At 36.9% G+C, this 19,014-nt stretch overlaps 1 protein-coding gene across 1 annotated transcript; it reads left to right on the plus strand.

The window, feature by feature from the left end:
* Positions 1-2,366: 2,366 nt before the first annotated feature.
* Positions 2,367-18,451, plus strand: hephl1b (hephaestin-like 1b). The gene is made up of 20 exons (XM_055043458.1): positions 2,367-2,625; positions 4,577-4,821; positions 6,108-6,320; positions 6,531-6,722; positions 6,930-7,184; positions 8,188-8,356; positions 10,458-10,588; positions 10,715-10,846; positions 11,217-11,422; positions 11,577-11,721; positions 11,838-12,050; positions 12,658-12,874; positions 12,997-13,127; positions 13,207-13,332; positions 13,421-13,527; positions 13,627-13,861; positions 14,518-14,657; positions 14,760-14,913; positions 15,014-15,034; positions 16,627-18,451. Exons 1-20 carry the CDS (start codon positions 2,453-2,455, stop codon positions 16,710-16,712), a joined length of 3,291 nt encoding a protein of 1,096 aa, XP_054899433.1. The 5' UTR covers positions 2,367-2,452; the 3' UTR covers positions 16,713-18,451.
* The last annotated feature ends 563 nt before the right edge of the window (positions 18,452-19,014 follow it).

The following is a 19,014-nucleotide window of genomic DNA, read 5'->3' on the forward strand; positions in this document are numbered from 1 at the left end:
ACACACTATAGAATAATTGTATTATAGTTTTTGTGTGTGAAATGTTAAAGCTGTTATGTGCACTGTGTTTAACATGTACATTAATCTCTTTGTCAAGCCTTGTCACAAAGTACTGCACAATCTAATCTGTAGACTTTTACTAACTGGTTGTCAATGACTGTTTGGAGAACATATAGTTCCACTTCATGTCCTTTGACCATTTCCTCTTTTGACTAGGAAACTTCAAAAATGTGTTAAAAGTCCTTCTTGCTGACCTCAACAGATTTTAACCTTAGAACTATTCAAATGGTTGATATGGCTTTAAAAAAAAACTTTTACTTTACTGTGGAGGTGGTCTGATTTTAAAAGAATTTTTGGGGGATTCCAATGTGTCTTTTGATTTGAAATTTTTCTAAAAAGATATTTATCACTATAATTTGAGAAATATATCAAAATATACACAATAATGTCAGTTAATCTTATGCTCCATTTGCCTTGTTGACTTTTCTTCTTGCCTCTGCATGTATATTCAATTACTACTGAAGCCAATAGTTGTTTGCACCACAAATATGTTTGTGAAATTACTAAGGTGTAATGGCACTTATACTATAAAAGGGGGATTTTATTGTTTTTTGTGACAGAGGATAATTTGATCTAATCTTCTTTGTCATTGTTTAAAATAGCAACAAAAAATTAGACAATGTTCAAGTTTATGCAAACAACAATTTTTTGTAGCTGGTCCTGATATATGATCACAAACACTTATTATTATTAGTGGATTTTCATGGTTTCTTGCCTTTTCTATTTGTAAAAGTGGCCACAAAAATGTACCACATTAAAGAAATACCCAAGTGAAAGATAAGGTCATCAAATAATAATGAAAGATTCTTCAATACTATTTTGAAATAATAATGTTTTAGCTACATTGGTTTTACATTGTTGATGCTCCCATTGTTGTGTAACCCAATAAATTAAGTTACAAAATGTTTTTAAGTTAAAGAGACTACACTTGTAATTTTTAAAAACATATTACAACCTCTATAAAGATTGTATAAAGCGATATAAAGACAGACTGTGTTTCTGTGAGTGAGCACATTATTCTAAACACTTCTAAACACACTTCTATCACTTATGAATGCAATTTTGTGAGAACTTCTTGATCGTAAACTATTAAATTTTGTTGTTTCATGACTTTATCTGCATTACTTGAGGAACTTGTGGCATAATATAAACATCTCTCACGACATTCTGGTTTAATCCAGTGAAAGAATCTGTTTGTTTGGGCAAGAAGTGGCAACTCGACACCACTGAGAACAGTAACACAACCAATGTGGCTTCCTGCCTTTCTCACCCACTGCTCACCCACTGTGGTCACACACATAGCAGAGTGCAGAGTTAAATTACCAAAAACTTTTAGAGATAGTTTCACTAGAAAAACAAACAACTAGAAAACCTATAAGAAGAATCTTGTATGATCAGAATATGAGTGCCACAAAATGTGCTTTCTCTGGTTGTAATTGGGCTGTAAGTCAATTTGACCTGAAACACTTTCATTAGTTATCTGCACGCAACAGTGTGCGGCATCTTCCCAATGGCCCAAACTGAAAATGTATGTGTGTGAACAGATATCTTGACATTTAAAATTTAATTAGAATTAACCTTTAGTATTCAATGTACAGTTCTGAAGGTGCCTAAAGATATTAATTACTACTTTAAACAATCAGGTACTAATGTTTACATAAAAATGTTTGTAAATGTAAGGAATATTAAACTTTCCTATCAATGTCTCCTAACACGTATCTCACATTCAGTAATAAACAGATACTATTTTGTTCAAATGACAGAACATGTTCAAAATCTGCTACACTTCTGCTGTGTTATTAGGGAATGCATCCAAAACCCACAACAAAGAGTCAATTGATATCTGAATATAGCAGCTATGAAGCTTTGATTCCCTTTGGTTATTTATTTATTTTTTTTGTTCTCAATTAACTGAAAAATGTATGTCTATTTTAAAATGTTAGTCATAAAGTACTTGAAAATCTGTAAACTTACTGTGCTTATAAATGAAACGTTTGAGAACCACTGCTTTAAACTGATAGGAATGTGAAAGAGAAAGTAAATAACAGGATGCTCCTTCGTGGAAACAAACAAAAAAAAACAGTTAACTGAGATTGGAGCCCTGTTGTGTGCTTGAATCCGCATTTTGGCGTAAATTAACTGATCGTCTTAATGTCTGCAGAGGAATTTGATTATATTTTTGACGTGCCAGAGCGAGTGCTTGTTATGCCTGCCCACCTGGTACCACAGGAGGCGGTCATATCACCGGTGCTCTCCGGCTGAATGGACTAACTGTTTTCATTTGCAGAGTTTCGTAAGTGCTGCACCCTGGACGCACTTCAGTCTCTCTGCCGAGGTTTCACTTGTTCCTCTGAGCTTCCTTCTCGTCAGCGCACAGAGGTCACCTCCTAACATGGCTCGGAGACCCTGGCTCTTGCTAAGTAATTTCTTGTTTGTTCTCTCGTTTGGCGCGGAAGGGGCATACAGCAGGGAGAGAGTTTACTTTATCGGAATCATAGAGGACGACTGGTCTTACGCACCGAGTGAGAAAAATCTACTGAACGGCCAAAACATCGAAGATGACGAGTAAGTTTTTATGACTTTATTCAGGCTTGTTGGAAAGGCATTTTTATGCTTCCATTATCATTCATTTGATCTATCACGTTCTGTGACCAACCCACATGAGGTGGGTTGGTATACAATACGTTTAATAGTGGAGACTAGAAGAAAATGAAAATGAATGGAGAAAGAATTTACTATTTATAAATGAAAAATATTATTTTATTTCCCGTTATTAGAGCACGTTAACAAGGTGTGACAAAGTTTAGACCTCTGACCAGACTGTTGTGCGGAAGTCTGACTGATGCGCAAAATGTTAACTGAGAAAACGCGCTTCTCTTCTGATGCATCAATGCACCCACTGCGTGTTTTCACACCAGTCACAGACCTCAAAGATGAGGTCTATAAGTTATTTAAGTTACTGTGAAGCTATTTATAGAGTGAGGTGAAAACGTATTTGATGCCTCTCAATTTTATTTTATTTTTGTTTCAGAACATAAAAGACAATTTTCTTTCAGTTGAACTTTAGTTGAGTCAATACAAACCTATTTCAAAATCTCACATTATGATTTTAAACTAAACCAGACACATGGTACAGTGTGAAAACAATGAATTACCCTCCAAATCTAATGGTGGCAGCATCAAGGATTTTTGACCACTGGTGGCTTGTTTATGGTCATTCCACAGGGTCTCAATCAGACCATCACACTACTACCACCATGTTTCAGCATGATGTTCTCCTTCTGAAATATTATGTCAGTTTTATGTCAAAGGTAATAGGACAGACACCTTCCAAAAAGTTAGATCTTTGTTTCATCTGTTCATATACCAAAAATGCTTAAGGAACATCAAGATGTCCAGTGGCAAATATTCGATGGATCTCACAGTTGTTTCTACCTTAGATCTCTCATATGGATAATTTTTCTGTTGTATGATTACCAAACATGACCTTAACGGAGAAAGGTCAGGCCTGCAGTGCCTCAGACATTATTGTCACATTCTTTTGTGACTCCCTGGATGAATCATTGCGGTGCTCTTGGAGTAAGTTAGCCACTACTATTAATTTGTGTCACTGTTTTTCATTACTTTTAGAATTTTGTTTGCTTCTTGAATTTCTTGCTGCTTTTTGAGACAAAAAAAGCAACAAGAAACTGCTTCAACATGACCCATACTGACAACACTGCTTCATGTTGTTAGGCAGTCTGTATTTTAATGATTCTTGTATGATTTATTTCATATGGGATATTTCAACATCAATTTCTTAAAGTAAACAATAAATGAAAGTGAAGGAATGGGTTGTTATGTACTCGAAAGCAACAAAGAGCCTTTTAATATGCAGGACTTGTAAAAAAGAATATGTTGTTCTTATGTTCTCTCTTTCAGTTACTTATTTCTTGTAAAAAACAAAGAAACAAACAAAAAAAAAACATTGATCACAGTAAATACTTTTTCCATAAAAAGCCAAACATTTAATTAATACTTCACCTGAATATTGCCATAGAAAACAGAAAAAAATAAAACACCTTGCCACCACACAGAAATAATGTTTTTTTTTTTTTTGTAATTGCACAATCAGCCAGAAAGATCAAAATAGAAGTTACAAGTATGCATTGTTCTTCTTTTCTGATTGCTGTAGTTTTGAGGTGGATACATAGTAGCAAAACTGCATTTGTCACAGCTTCAGAAACAGCTTATTATCTTTGAAAAACATGTAATCATAACAAGAAACATCTCAAATTGTAGAGGATCTGGCCAGTTATAAACTATGCTGCATAATTAGCCAAAATCAGCTTCTATAAGATCTCAGACCTACAATTCTTTTTAGCTAAAATTTCACTATGTACAACACAATAGAATTAGTTTGCTCACCATACAGAACAAATACATGTGTTGAAGATGGCCTTATGGATTGAGATTTATCTCTTTTGTATAGTTCCTCTACTTTATATGTAACTACTTCCTTCTCTTTCTATTTCAGACATGCATCTATTTTCCTGGAAAGAGGGAAATACCGCATTGGCAGTACCTACAAGAAAGCAATGTACAGAGAGTACACAGACGCCACCTACAGCCACCTGGCGGCCAGGCCAGATTGGCTTGGTTTTCTAGGACCCATATTGCGAGCTGAGGTTGATGATGTCATCATAATTCACCTAAAAAACTTTGCTAACAGGAGCTACTCCATTCACCCTCATGGACTTTTCTACGAGAAGAACACAGAAGGTAAAGTATTATACAATGAGCAAACTCACAGTTGGAGAACATGTGTTGGTTCGCTATGTCTGAAAATGTGGACCCAAAAAGCATTAATTTACACTAATTATGTCAACTATAATTGATTATATACAGTACATATAAGCATTATAGTGATTTTCTATTAGAAAGTGAAAGTATCTCTGCTCAGTTAGTTCTCCGATATCAAATGAGTGGGAAGGCCTGTTTTTGGCTCCATTACTCCCTGACCGTCACGGACACTAGTGGAATGTGTTCAGTGCTCTGTCCTACTGCTACATTTCACAAGAGTAAGATTACTCTGATAGCCTTGAGAGGCTTTAGTTTCTGTTGAGCATTTCCTGCTCTCCACCTCCCCTTTTAATCACTCCCCATCCTGGGGAAGATTTTTTTAATCACAGTTGAAACACAAACCACTTACTTATGTTTTTATCTTCATGTAGCTTTTCTGTTAAATTTCCACAGATATACAAACTGAAACTGCTCAGAAATAAAAGATGATGTGCTTGAAAGAGGAAGAATAAAGGCTGTCATCAGACACATAGAACTAATACATTTAGTCATTAACCACTGTCATGTGAGGAAAAGGCTTTTGGTTTAAGGTTCACCAAATTCAGATGCACAACATGATTTAGCTTTTTGAATGGGAAATATAGAATAAACAGTTACATTCATGGTATAAACTACAAAACAGTACTAAAATTACCTAAAATGCACAGGCAGACGATAGAAGGAAGTTTCTTCACATTGAAAGAAAGTTCTTTCCACTTTTGCCACATTCATCTTCAGTATGAGGAACTGCTGGAAAGATACGAACGTCATCTTTCCATTATTGGATTGTGCTTGATCAGGAGAAGTGAAGTTAGTTAACTGAGGCAGTTGGTTGCAAACTTTTCTGCCTTGTTGACCTGCTGGAATCAAGTTTGAATGTACTTAATCATCTTTTAATCCTTCTGTAGTTCAAACTGAGATTACTATATACTTCTGCATAAACTGGATTTGTGGAATTTGTTGTAAATTAACACTTTAAGCATATTACATGCACTTAAAAATATTGTGCTCAAAAGATGGAATGCTCAGGAAAAGAAAGTTGCTTTTTCATTAAGTTCTTGATTTTAACTTCAAAAGCCACAAAATCACGTAAAGAAACTCAAGAGAACCTAAAATAATTGAATAATGTGGTAAATATGACAAAGTGAAAACATATTACACCTCTTCTGTAAAATTGATCTGAACATGAATAATGAAAGCACTAATTATGGACTTTGTTTTATCAGGAGCTCTTTATCCAGACAAGACACACAGTGATTTGAAGGAGGATGACTCTGTCCCTCCAGGGGGCAACTACACTTACCGCTGGGAGGTAAGACCGAGGTTTGCCCCCACAAACGATGACGCCAACTGCCTGACTTGGGTCTATCACTCCCATATTGATACTCCAAAGGATATTGCTTCAGGCCTCATTGGACCTCTCATCACATGCAAGAAAGGTACAAAAAAGTATATAAAACACTGTCAGCTTCTTTGGAGAGTTTCAGTGTGTATATAATATAGAAGAACTGCATTGTTCTTATCTGCACTATATATGTCTTTAATCAGCTGAACCCAGCATTCATTTTAAAAATAATTCTAGAAGTTATCCAATTAAATAAAAATGTCTGAAAAGACATAAAAGAAGCATCTCTTATTTGTTCTCTAAGGAATTCTGAAGAATCCTGGAAGACACGTTTCAGAGTCGGCCCGCAAGGATGTCGATCAGGACATCTATTTGTTGTTCAGTGTGATGGATGAAAACCTGAGCTGGTACCTGGAAGACAACATTGAGAGATGCTTGGAACCAGATAAGGTCTCTTTAGACGATCCAGAGTTTGAAGAGTCAAACTTGATGCATGGTGAGAACTTTTCCTCTTTTAAAAGTTCATTTAAAACAACTGCAAACATTATCAACAGAATACTTTTTACTGGTAAATTAGTTTTCGATTGTTATCCTTTTCTTCTTTACTTCTGTTGAAAAGTTAATGGTGATAATACTAAATTCTGTAAATACACTAGTTTTTCTATTAGCTTCTCATTTAATTATGTTTTCTTTTGTACTACAGCTATAAACGGGTACACATTTGGCAATCTGCCTGGTATTAAGCTCTGCCAGCACCGGCCTGTAGCCTGGCATTTATTTGGGATGGGTAACGAAGTGGATATCCACAGTGCTTTTTTCCATGGAAACACTCTGCTGGACCGAGGCCACCGCACTGACACCATCAGCCTGTTTCCAGCCACGTTTGCTACTGCTACAATGGTCCCAAAAATGAGAGGAAAGTGGCTGCTGAGCTGCCAGGTTAATGACCACTTACAAGGTACTACAACTTGGCCTTTAACCTTTTTTCACCTCTGCCCCCTCTAACTGGCTGCAAAGAGTTGCTGACATGGGAGAATGTGTGTCTGTGGGGTGCTGCTGTTTTTTGTTACCAGCTTTCACATAGCAGAGGGGTGTGTTTCTGTTCAAATCGGGCCACGATGTGTTTTATTGGTGTTCAAAGTCCAGCAAACATCTGCCTCAAAGAATTGCACTCTCTCAAAATACAACAAATATGTTTTTCACATTTTTATGTGACTGTTTAGGAAAAGAAAATTTCATTTGAGAGAGCGATACACTGAATCAGTCAGAGAAATGGACATTTGTCTTTAGATATTTTATTTAGAAAATCAGAGTAAGTATCAGCGAGTGAGAAAAGAAAAGCAACAGAGAAGAAGGAAGAAGAAGTGACACTTAACACAATTGTCCTTTTATATCTTATCAGTCACATACACACTGCCTTCCACCCATCTCTCTCCTGTAGAGGGTTTCTCTCAGTTTCTCCCATCTCTGGTTAATTGGTATCTCTGTCCCTAAATCAAACCTGGTTCAAACTAGTTTCAGTTGGAAACAGAAGGAAAAACATCTTCACTGAAACCTCTATTGTCAGTTCCATAAGTATAACACTTGCTCAGAAACCTCCATTATCAGTTCATTCTTCCCAGTAAATAATAATAGACATACTCTGTTACTCCTAAATAAAAGCCAGAACAACCAAATGACTTAAGGAAGTAGTAAAAAAAAAACAATGAAGTTGATCTCAGTTTGAATATCTGTGAAGGACTCTGAGGTTTGTTTGTAGTGAATAAACAGAATTATGAAAACTAAAGAACAAAGCAAACATGTCAAAGATAAACCAATTGAGACATTGGTTTTCTCATAAAACTGTATTACAAGTGTAAACTATCTCACGGAGAACTATACAACTCATCATCTAAAACTGGAAAGAATATAATCTTTCCATAATCAATGATGGTTTTTGCATAATCAATTTTTTTTTTCAGCTGGCATGCAGGCCTTTTACGAAGTGATGTCATGTGACTCTTCGTCTGGCAGCACAACAATACCTGGTGTTGTCAGAAATTTCTACCTGGCAGCAGAGGAAGTCCAGTGGAACTATGCTCCCTCAGAAAAGAATTTGATTAAAAACACATCGCTTACTGAAAAGGGCAGGTGAGTAATCATGCTTAGCATTGCCTCATGTGAGGCATAGTGTAATGTTTTGAGTAATCCAGAATCAAGGCCGATTGGTGAGGTTTGTGCTCTGAAAATGTGGACTTTCAGTTTAATAATGTATGAGTTTTAAAGTGATTGAGACAGAGTCCCAGATGAATTCCAATAAATAATAAAAGGTCTGAATTTAAATGGCTCACATCTTATCATGTTAACACCTTAAAGCATTTTACACTACAAAAAGAATAGATTGATAGGTAACTTTGCAATTGTATGACAAGACTTGTCATTGAGTCACAACAACCAAAAAAAGAAACACCAAAGTAATCCAAACATCCCCAGGATATGAATTGAGGAACTTCTACTGCGGGTGGGGATACTGCTGTTAACTCTGGCATGAAAGGAGCAGAGGACACTGTGAGAGATACAGGAGTAAGAATGAAAATCTTGGCCAGGCCCCTAAAGGGAAACAGAGACTTTAACTGGATGTTCTTAGGAAGAGATAGGAAAGGAAACATTTCTACAACATCATCTGGGGGAGTGAAGAGGTTACCAGTTTACTCTAACCCAGGCAGGCAGTGGGAAGAATAGACTAGAGCTGACCAGACTAGACCAGACCAGACCTGACCTGACCTGACCTGACCAGACCAGACCAGACCAGACCAGACCAGACCTGACCTGACCTGACCAGACCAGACCAGACCTGACCTGACCAGACCAGACCAGACCTGACCAGACCTGACCAGACCAGACCAGACCTGACCAGACATAACCAGACCAGACCAGACCAGACCAGACCAGACCAGACCAGACCAGACCTGACCTGACCAGACCTGACCAGACCTGACCAAACCAGACCTGACCAGACCAGACCTGACTAGACCAAACCAGACCAGACCAGACCAGACCAGACCAGACCAGACCTGACTAGACCTGACTAGACCAAACCAGACCTGACCAGACCAGACCAGACCAGACTAGACCAGACAAGACATGACCTGACCAGACCAGACCAGACCAGACCAGACCAGACCAAACCAGACCAGACCAGACCAGACCAGACCAGACCAGACCAGACCAGACCAGACCAAACCAGACCAGACTAGACCAAACCAGACCAGACCAGACCTGACCAGACATGACCAGTCCAGACCAGACCAGACCAGACCAGACCTGAACAAACCAGACCTGACTAGACCAAACCAGACCTGACCAGACCAGACCAGACAGGACCAGAATAGAATAGAAGTATCTTTTATTATCCCGCAGTAGGGAAATTCTGGAGTAACAGTAGCAAAGAGACAGGCAATTAAATCATCAAGATTCACAAAATGATCTTAATAAGTCATTATTCAAAATGGTGTGCTCCGACTCAAAGGCACTTCCAACTTAGTAGCATCATTTTTAAAATGTACAACATCTGCATGTGTATTTGAGCATTATAAAACCTACAGGCTATGTACAAGAAGTGACAGTGAAAACAACAGAGGATTCTCATTTCAAATAACAGCAGGAATGTTATTTGAAATGAGAATAACTGTTTAAATAGCTCTATAAGTAAACAGGAGCCAAAGGAGAAATAAACATTACATGAGAGAAAAACTAGTTTAATAGGAAGAGCAAGAATAATTAAGTGAAGCTATTCTTAGCTTAAGTATTCTAGCAGAACTAACAGAAAAAATCAGTGAACTGAGAGATTTTGGCTAAGCATAGAAATACAAACACAGAAAGAAAAAAAAAGAAGCTGCCTAGCAGTTGTAAGAAAGTTTGAATGCTTTTTCACCTGGTAATATTTCATTTAAAAACTGCCACTAGAGGTAGTAAAAGTAAGAAATGTCTGTTATGAAGTTTTCTCATTTTTATACTAAGTTTGTTGGGAATGTAATCCTTGTTACTGCATTTAATAGTTATGCTTTACTTGTTCTGGCTTTATGTCTTTCTACAAAAACTGACATCATATAGAAAACATTGTTTGTCTGCATCTGGGCTCTGATTTGTTCTTAGCTGATCATGTTTTGTTGAATCAAGTTTTCCGCGTCTGTCACTAATAGAATAATAGATCTATTGCTCTGGTTGTTTTCTGTTGTCCTTTCCTTTTTAGTGCATCAGAGGTGTTTTTTAGCCGAGATAACGGAACAATTGGAGGTACCTATGTAAAAGTAATATACAAAGAGTACACAGACAATACCTTCACCCATGTCAAAGCATCACCCTCCGATCATGGACTCTTGGGTACTTGTTTTCATCTCTGCCATTTTCTCCAAATGTATTGTTTCATGTTAAAGTTGCTCGTGTTGCATTTCTTCTGTCTTCTCAAAGCAGCCCGCTGTTAATTTCCTTTTTCAAACCTTTGACCAGGTCCTGTTCTGAGGGCAGAAGAGGGAGATATTCTAAGAGTGACATTCCAGAACAAGGCTAATAAAAGCTACAGCATTCACCCTCATGGACTTCACTATGAGAAACATTTTCAGGGAACCAGCTATGAAGATGGTGAGGAAGCAGTTGGTGACAATCCTGCTAACTGCAAACTTAAGAGGCTAAAAATGAACTGTTTCCGGAAGATTCTCTTTCAGCCTTTATTATTAAATTAAATGAAAAACATTTGTTGTGCCTTTGTCAAAAATATCCCCACTTTTTTAAAGTTAAGCTTTTTATTTTCACACCGTTTTGCTAATTTGCTCCAAATTACAGAGAGAGAAAAATTAAAAATAATATTGACTCAAGGAATTCAGATGATAATAAAAGAAAATAGTAACAGTAATAAAAAAAAAAGTAAACTATATTTGAGTGAACACAAAATTTAATAAGACTGTGAAGGTGTATTAATTGAACTTTCATTGCTTTGTCTGTAATGTTTCAGGTTCTGACAATCCAGGGTCACATGTTGACCCGGGTAAGGAATTTGTCTACACTTGGCGGGTGCTGGAAGGCCCGTCGTCATCCGATTCTCCCTGTATTCCCTACATGTACTACTCCGCCACGGATCCTGTCAGGGATACCAACTCTGGATTAGTTGGACCGCTACTTGTGTGTAAACGAGGAGCGCTGGGGAAGAATGGAATCCAGGTAGGGGGTTTATAATCTCTTTGTACACACACTTTTCCCAGAATAAGACAATTACCTACTGTGTTATGTATCCTCTAATTATAGTTGCAAATGTTCCAAAGCCATACCAAACATCCCTATGTTTCCTGAATTGTAAGTGTTCATTGTTCAACAGAAGGGGGTTGACAAGGAGTTTTTCCTCCTTTTCTCTGTCATGGATGAAAACTTGAGCTGGTATTTGGATGAAAACATCAAGCTTTTCGGCAGTGCTGAGACAGATGTAGAAGACGAGAACTTTGTGGAGAGCAACAAAATGCATGGTAATCAGTTTGTTTGAAAAAGGTTGCGCAGTTTTCTCTTAATGAGTCTTTTATGAACAGAGATAATAGAGATCCAGCTTGTACTTTGATCATTATTTTGTCCCTTTCTCTTTCAGCTGTAAATGGACTCATGTACGGGAACCTTCCGGGGCTGGAAATGTGTGCCGAGGACAATGTTATGTGGTACACCTTTGGGCTTGGTACAGAGGCAGACATACACGGAGTGTATTTTGAGGGAAATACCTTCAAGAAACAGAGCACTACACGTGATACAGTCAACCTGTTTCCCCACACTACTGCAGCTCTCTCCATGCAGCCAAATAATCACGGTTAGTCATGCATTAATTTTCTATAACTGTTGTAAAATGTGATCTAAGGGAGGATATTGTTTGGACACCAAAACCCAATGGCCTTTTGGACCTTCCACAATATTGTTAATGTCACAGGCAAACAAATAATAGCAAAGAACTAATTAAGACTTTTTTGGAACACACTTGAGATTGCTCTGTACTAGGAAGTTGCCAAAAATACTGGATTTTACTGAGGGAAATTGCTGATCAATTAATCCAATACATCTGATTATTAATTTAAAAAGTCTTCTATAAAGTTTATTATTTATACCTGGGCCTCAACAAGGGTCTTCTCAATTTGTATCATGACATTTCCCATTGTGTTAATGCTTAAATTTTAGGAAAACATTAGTTCCTCAAAATTACTGATGGGAGAATTTTCAGGAAATCTCAAAAGTAAGATTTAAGTGATAAGTTGGAGCAATGGGACAAATGTAATTTAAAACAGAAAGACGGGTGTGTTCCCCTCCCACACAAAACATTCAAACAGCTGAAGACAATCGTTTTTGTTCCAACAGGAAATTTACTAAGAATCACAATAATAAAATTTAATGAAATAATTTGTTTTGTTCATTGACTCTCTCAGGTTTGTTTGAGGTGGACTGCAGAACAACAGATCACTTCTCAGCTGGCATGAGGCACCTTTACAAAGTCAAACCTTGCAAGGGCAAAACAATTCATGCCTCACACTCAGCCCCTACCAGAATTGTGAAGTATTATATCAGTGCAGAGGAAATTGAATGGGACTACTCACCCACAAGAGACTGGGAGCTGGAGAAACACAAAACAGATCCAGAGAAGAGGTGAGTGAGTAAGGCAGCATTACTGTGGGATGATGTGTCTATGTGTTGCACTTGGACCCTGTAATTAGTGGTGAAACTTATTACTGTTTGTTGATGGAAGCTAATTGGTACATGTCTCCCAGTCCAGGCAATATATTTGTGGGTAAAGGGGAGAACAAGATTGGCTCCCAGTATAAGAAGGTAGTGTATCGTGAATACACAGATGAAACCTTCAAAAATCAGAAGCCCCGGCAGGAACACTTGGGCATCTTGGGTGAGATTGGCATCTCCTTACATCAGCATTGCTAAATAAACACAGAGAATGGCAGAGAATATCTTTCTTCCATTTACAGGTCCGATAATCCACGGAGAGGTGGGAGAGCAGATTCTGATTATATTCAAAAACAAAGCCAGTCGGCCTTACTCCATCACACCACACGGAGTCAAGGCCAGTGGTTCACACATTGCTGTTCAACCTGGTGAGAATAAGGAAAACAAATCTGTATAACAGGAGCTGCTTTCTCTGAAATAACTTTATGGAGTTTATATACTCTATCTTTCCTTCAGGCCACATTCTTGAGTTGACTTGGGATATTCCTGAAAGCTCTGGCCCAACAAATTCAGATCCTAACTGCATTACTTATGCTTACTTCTCATCAGTTGACTACATCAAGGTACATCCCTCCTTCTTACAGAAACATGAACTTGTAATAATTTGCAGTGTAATTTTTATGTATAAATAGTAGCTAAAGCACTCATGTGTTCATGCTCAGGATCTCTTTAGTGGTCTTCTTGGGCCCCTGGTGATATGCAGGCCTGAAACTCTGCACCATGGCAAGTTGGGCGACAGACAAAGGCGAGATATAGACAGGGAGTTCGCGCTGCTGTTTTTGGTGTATGATGAAAACCAGTCCTGGTATTTGGATGACAACATTAAGACATACCTTGGCGTTGATCCTGGAACATTTAAGAAAGATGAAGACTTTGAGGAGAGCAACTTGATGCACGGTACGAACAAAAGAGGGAGGTGTGGAAACTTTTACTTTTTAATTAAATGATTTTTAAACTTCAGTTTATAAAACAGAGTGGAAATAAACAAGTGGAAATACCATGTGGATGAGACATACTTTGAGTATAACATTTGGGGACACTGTCTCAGTTAGACTTACTTATAAAACACTTATGAAACATGGACTGAAAACATTTCCCTGTGGACTTATGAATCATATCCTGTCTGGACATCATGACCATCTTTGTCATCCGTTTAAAAAAATGACCATGTATTTTTGGACCGTTTAAGAGATTTATGTGAAATGCTTTGAAGCAACTGACCTATTTGGTCAAGACATTGCCAAAACCACATTCTGCACAACAGCAAAAGTGTTTACATTTCCAGCGGTCCAGAATGGTCATCCAGTCAAACTAAATTGTACATTCTGAAACAAACAGCTTGAGAAATTTGGTAAAATCCTAAGATTAAAAAAAAGTCTTGCTCAAGTACAAGTCTATAAAAAAATGGTGCAACAAAGTAGAAAACAGCAATTTTCCAGCTTACATCATTTATAGTCAAAACAGGTTAGTGTTATGGTAAGAAGGTTGAATTTCATGTTCAGACGGTTTCCCATCACAGCTGGTTGTGTGATTTATAAATGTGTGTGTTACAGGAATTAATGGCAGACTGTATGGTAACCTCCATGGTCTGGTGATGAAGGAGAATGAGAAAGTCGACTGGTATCTACTTGGCATGGGCAATGAAGTAGACATGCACACAGTTCACTTTCATGCCGAAACCTTCATCTACAGGGTTTGTTCCAGGACACTCACAGTTCCTCAGTTGTGTTACTTTGCATATTTCCTCTTCTTTGTTCCCTTTGTGGTACCTTATGGTCAATTGTGTGTGTGTTAGACGGAGCATGTGCATCGTGCAGATGTTTTCGATTTGTTCCCTGGAACGTTCCAGACTGTTGAGATGGTGGCGGAAAACCCAGGGACATGGCTGCTCCACTGTCATGTGTTTGACCACATCCACGGAGGCATGGAGACCACTTATACAATAAAAGGTGTGTATCTAAGGCATTCTGTTTGTGCCGCTTATTAACATACACATATTCAAGTTGTCAAACTGTTCCTCCTACATTTGCTTTGTTTGTGTCTTTACAGCTACAGAAAGGCACTTGCCAGGTGAGCAAATTATAGAAGGATTTTTTATTCATTCAATAATGTGCACAAGAGTAGAAAATGAATCTCAGTGCAAGTGCTGTCCTACTTTGTAGAAGGAGTTTAAAAAGTTTACTCTGAGTAAATAATCAACTGCCTCACCCTCTAGTTAAGGCATGAGGGATCACTAGTAAAAATAAAAATAAAAACTTAAAAATGTGGGTTTTCTTTATGCAGCGTCACAATTTAACACTTAAAAATGTTCGGAAAAATCTTTTTGAGAGATTTGGGTCGGATTACGGTGCCAGTGCCACGCTCTTTTATAAATAGGAAAGTACTGAATTGTATATCATAATATTGGGTAGTTGGAGTACATTCAGAGAGGGATCGTTGTATAATTGTTTAAGTATTTTTTCTACACTTTTCTCTTCAGAACAAACAGCACATTTTAGTTCAGATTTAGGTCTAGGAACTGAAGCAGACAGAGAAAGGTTCATTTTATGTTTGTTGAACTATTTTCCTGTTCTTGAATCAGTTCAAACGTAGGCCTTCTACTTGACTTGTTTGCCAACATTTTAATTTATTATTGAAGCAGATATGAAAAAAAATTGTGGGGAAATAGCTACTATCTTGTGGCCATCCCCTAAGTTGGGAAATTCAAAACACAGTTGGGTCATTTGAATGACATATTTCCCTTTTTTTCCTTTCACTGCTGGGAGGAATGTGCCTCTACGTACAGTACAAAATTTAATCACATTGAAATACATTTTAAGATCACATCCTACTAACACCAAGTAAAAATTAGACAGAAAGGGAGCGCTAATAACTGTTGAATAAAGGAGTTTATGAAAAAAACAAAAAACGCTTATTTCCTTTCTAGAAGGGAAATCAAAGATTAGGGTAATCAAAAGGAAGCCTTCCAACATTTTGTTTTAATTTCTGTCTATTCCATTTGTTATCTTAAACTACTTATTGCATACATTTTCTTTTGAAATCTAAATTTAACAAAGGTGAGAGCAATATAAGGCCTAATGATAGCTTTATTTGTTTTGGACATATAAGATTATTTGTTTGTCTCCCATGGGAGAAAAGGGAACGAGGCTGCAGTACAACAAAGACAGAACAATAGTGTTGCTTTTCTGATTGTCCCAAAGAAATAAGAAAAGTTTACACACTTATGTGATTATGCCCATATTTTCTAAAAGTTATTGACTACATTCCGATATAGTGTGAGATAAAACAAACTTGAGTATATTTAAACACTATAGTATTCTTTAGCTACTGTCAATATTTATATTCAACCTGGTAGAAGCTCACTGCTCATTTAACTCTGTGCAGCACCAGTTGGAAAGTGGTGCAGGTTGCAGTTTAGTGTGATTATGTGAAACAATTGGAATGTTTTTCACAAACTGATTCTGTTTGATTACCGTTAAGCAAAGGAACATTATATCATCTGGGTTAGGTAATCTTGTGATAGTGATGGTATGCGTGCAGATATGTTCATGAACTTATTAAAAAGGAATATTTTTTAAAAAAAAAAAGCTTTTCTGGAGTTATTTTAAACTTGTCTTATCATAGAACAAACTTTAAAACCAACTTTCTTGTGTTCCTCACAGCTACAGCACCAGAACATAAAGTCAGTTTCAAGACCCTGCTGTTCGCATCTGGATTCGGTCTACTAGTCAGAAGAATTTATAGATAAGGGACAGACGATTGACAATTATGGTCAATAATGCACCTTTCTTTTGATTACTTAATGTAATCAAAACTATGTAAGATAATGCATAGTAGATTGTATTGTGTATGTTATGTCAACCACTGGATGGTCATGCCTATTTCAATAACGGGATGGTATTTTTGAATTGTGCACTGTCAATTCATTATTTAAAAAGAGAGATGTTGAACCAAATATTTTAAGTTGGTTTTGAATGTATGGGTAAATCTATTTCTTCAAGCTGTTTTGTACTCTCGATTTGTTTTTGACAAAAAGAAAGACCAGTGTTTTTTTGTTTTTCTTTTTTGACTTCTGCATGTGAGCATCTCTTACTACCACAAGGTGGTGATCATTCATGCATCCATTCAGTCTGGAAACAAATGGAAAGTTTTGTTTAAATGGGGAACAAGAAACTAGTGCTGTAGTTTTAAACCAAACTTCATTCAAGCCATGTGTTGTTTTTCATGAGGTGCATTTTGTTTCTAATTTAGTTATTAACTGAAATTACATTTTAACCTTGGTAAAGTGCTCATGTTTTGGTTACACAACGACTGTTTGTGAGTCTGGTGGACTTGCTGAATTTTACTGTTGAAATTCAGCACAAAATAAAGGTTTTACTTTAAAAATTCAAAACACATTTTCCTTTCAATTACATCAACATAAACAGAAAAAAATGTTGATTTTTGCCTTTAGACTTTAAAAGAAAACTTTATAAGAAAAAAAAATGACTCATTCATGCTTGCTCTATGACAAAAACATCTAAATTTATAAAGAACCAAATGTGATTGTAGTGTGTCTTAATCTTAATATGGCTAGAAGACTTTATGTTTTTCCTCAAGAAGTCCATTAGTTGGTCACCAAACATTTTCAAACAGGCCTGTAGATGGATTTCCTTATGCCAGACATCTTATTATTCAAAACAATGAGGCTAAATATATAAAATCTGAATTTGGAGATCTGTATAACAAGCTTTATGTCTCCATGGAGCCCACAGAGCCTGAAATGTGGGAAAAACTAGTGCCTTGAAATTTTAAAACTGATTTTTTTTTTATTTTTTTATTTTTAAAGTTCAGAACCTTTATATATGTGCTTAAATTCCTCCTCTGGTGTCTTCCCTAATAAACCAGAAATATAATGAGATGGATAAACCCTTTGAAGTAAAAAAGTAATGCACTGTTGATTAATTCCAATCGTGGTCTATTTGTGTATGCAAGATTTTGTGATAAGATTGAATAATTGTTAAGCCTTTCATGGGCACTTATAGTCCCAAGTCTAGCAGATTGTCCATCATCATTTCCTGAAGCACAAATACAGGATGTGATGGAGGAGTGTTTCTTTACCTTTCAATCTAACAGTTTTACCTGTGTTCCAGCAGAAATTAGCATATCAGTGTTTATGTCCCTGTGATAGCTGTTGTTCACTCAGTGATTGATTTGCATATTGATCACATCAGATCCAGAGTCCACTGCAAGTTAAGACAAACTCTACCCAAACTGAAAAACAACTTTTCACCATCATGGATTTGTAACCCTTCCAATTTTCATGCAATTCATTTAAATTTTAAAATCTTTAGACATGAATATTATTGTATGGATGTATATGAAGAATTACTGATGACTGTTTTATATATTTTTAGTCACAAAATGGGTCAACATGAACAGGCCTAATATTCAGCATCCAAGAATATGTTTATTGCATAAATTAATACATTAAACTATCAAAAACCGCTTCTGAATCTTTGATCTTTAAAACGTGGGCATCGTGAGCAGGGTGCACCCTATCCTTCAAATGTCTAATTTTTATATTTTTTATTTCAAATACATCTTGTTTTTATAATTGTCTTCTAGGGTGGTTTTAATTTTATAAAAACATAACGGAAAAAGATGAAATGACTCTTTAAATTAGCATCAAGTGAGAAGTCAGATGCCAACTTTTGCCTCATGGTCAACCGAGGAATATTTTCTCCCAGAGATTTGTGCCCGCTGTAGTGACATGTAAACTTGTTGGAAGTACCTATGGTGCCCCACTGCCCTAAACATGAAGCCAGCATCCTTATTGACCCTCTCAGGCTCAAATTACTTGCAAAGACTAGCTAAGTAGCTCTTAGCTGTTGCAAATCTGCAATATCTGCCTGGGGAGGGTTAAAAACGCCACTGCTTGCTGACTGTAATTTGAAAACAAAGCACAGTAAACATCCAAGAACCACTCACGTAAGCAATGACTGCGTCAAGGCTTTGTTCTGCTCTCCTGATCAATCAATCGTTATGACTGAGCCACAGAAGTGTTGACA

This window comes from Poeciliopsis prolifica, unplaced genomic scaffold, assembly GCF_027474105.1.
Source record: "Poeciliopsis prolifica strain line A6 unplaced genomic scaffold, Auburn_PproV2 SCAFFOLD019, whole genome shotgun sequence".
Taxonomy (NCBI): Eukaryota; Metazoa; Chordata; class Actinopteri; order Cyprinodontiformes; family Poeciliidae; genus Poeciliopsis; species Poeciliopsis prolifica.

Bases quoted from the DNA above. Each gene is read 5' to 3' on its own strand.
- hephl1b (XM_055043458.1), top strand. From the start codon at position 2,453: ATGGCTCGGAGACCCTGGCTCTTGCTAAGTAATTTCTTGTTTGTTCTC. The intron at 11,722-11,837 runs GTAATCAGTTTG...TTTCTCTTTCAG, and splicing joins GGAGAGCAACAAAATGCATG to CTGTAAATGGACTCATGTAC. The intron at 13,333-13,420 runs GTGAGAATAAGG...TCTTTCCTTCAG, and splicing joins ACACATTGCTGTTCAACCTG to GCCACATTCTTGAGTTGACT.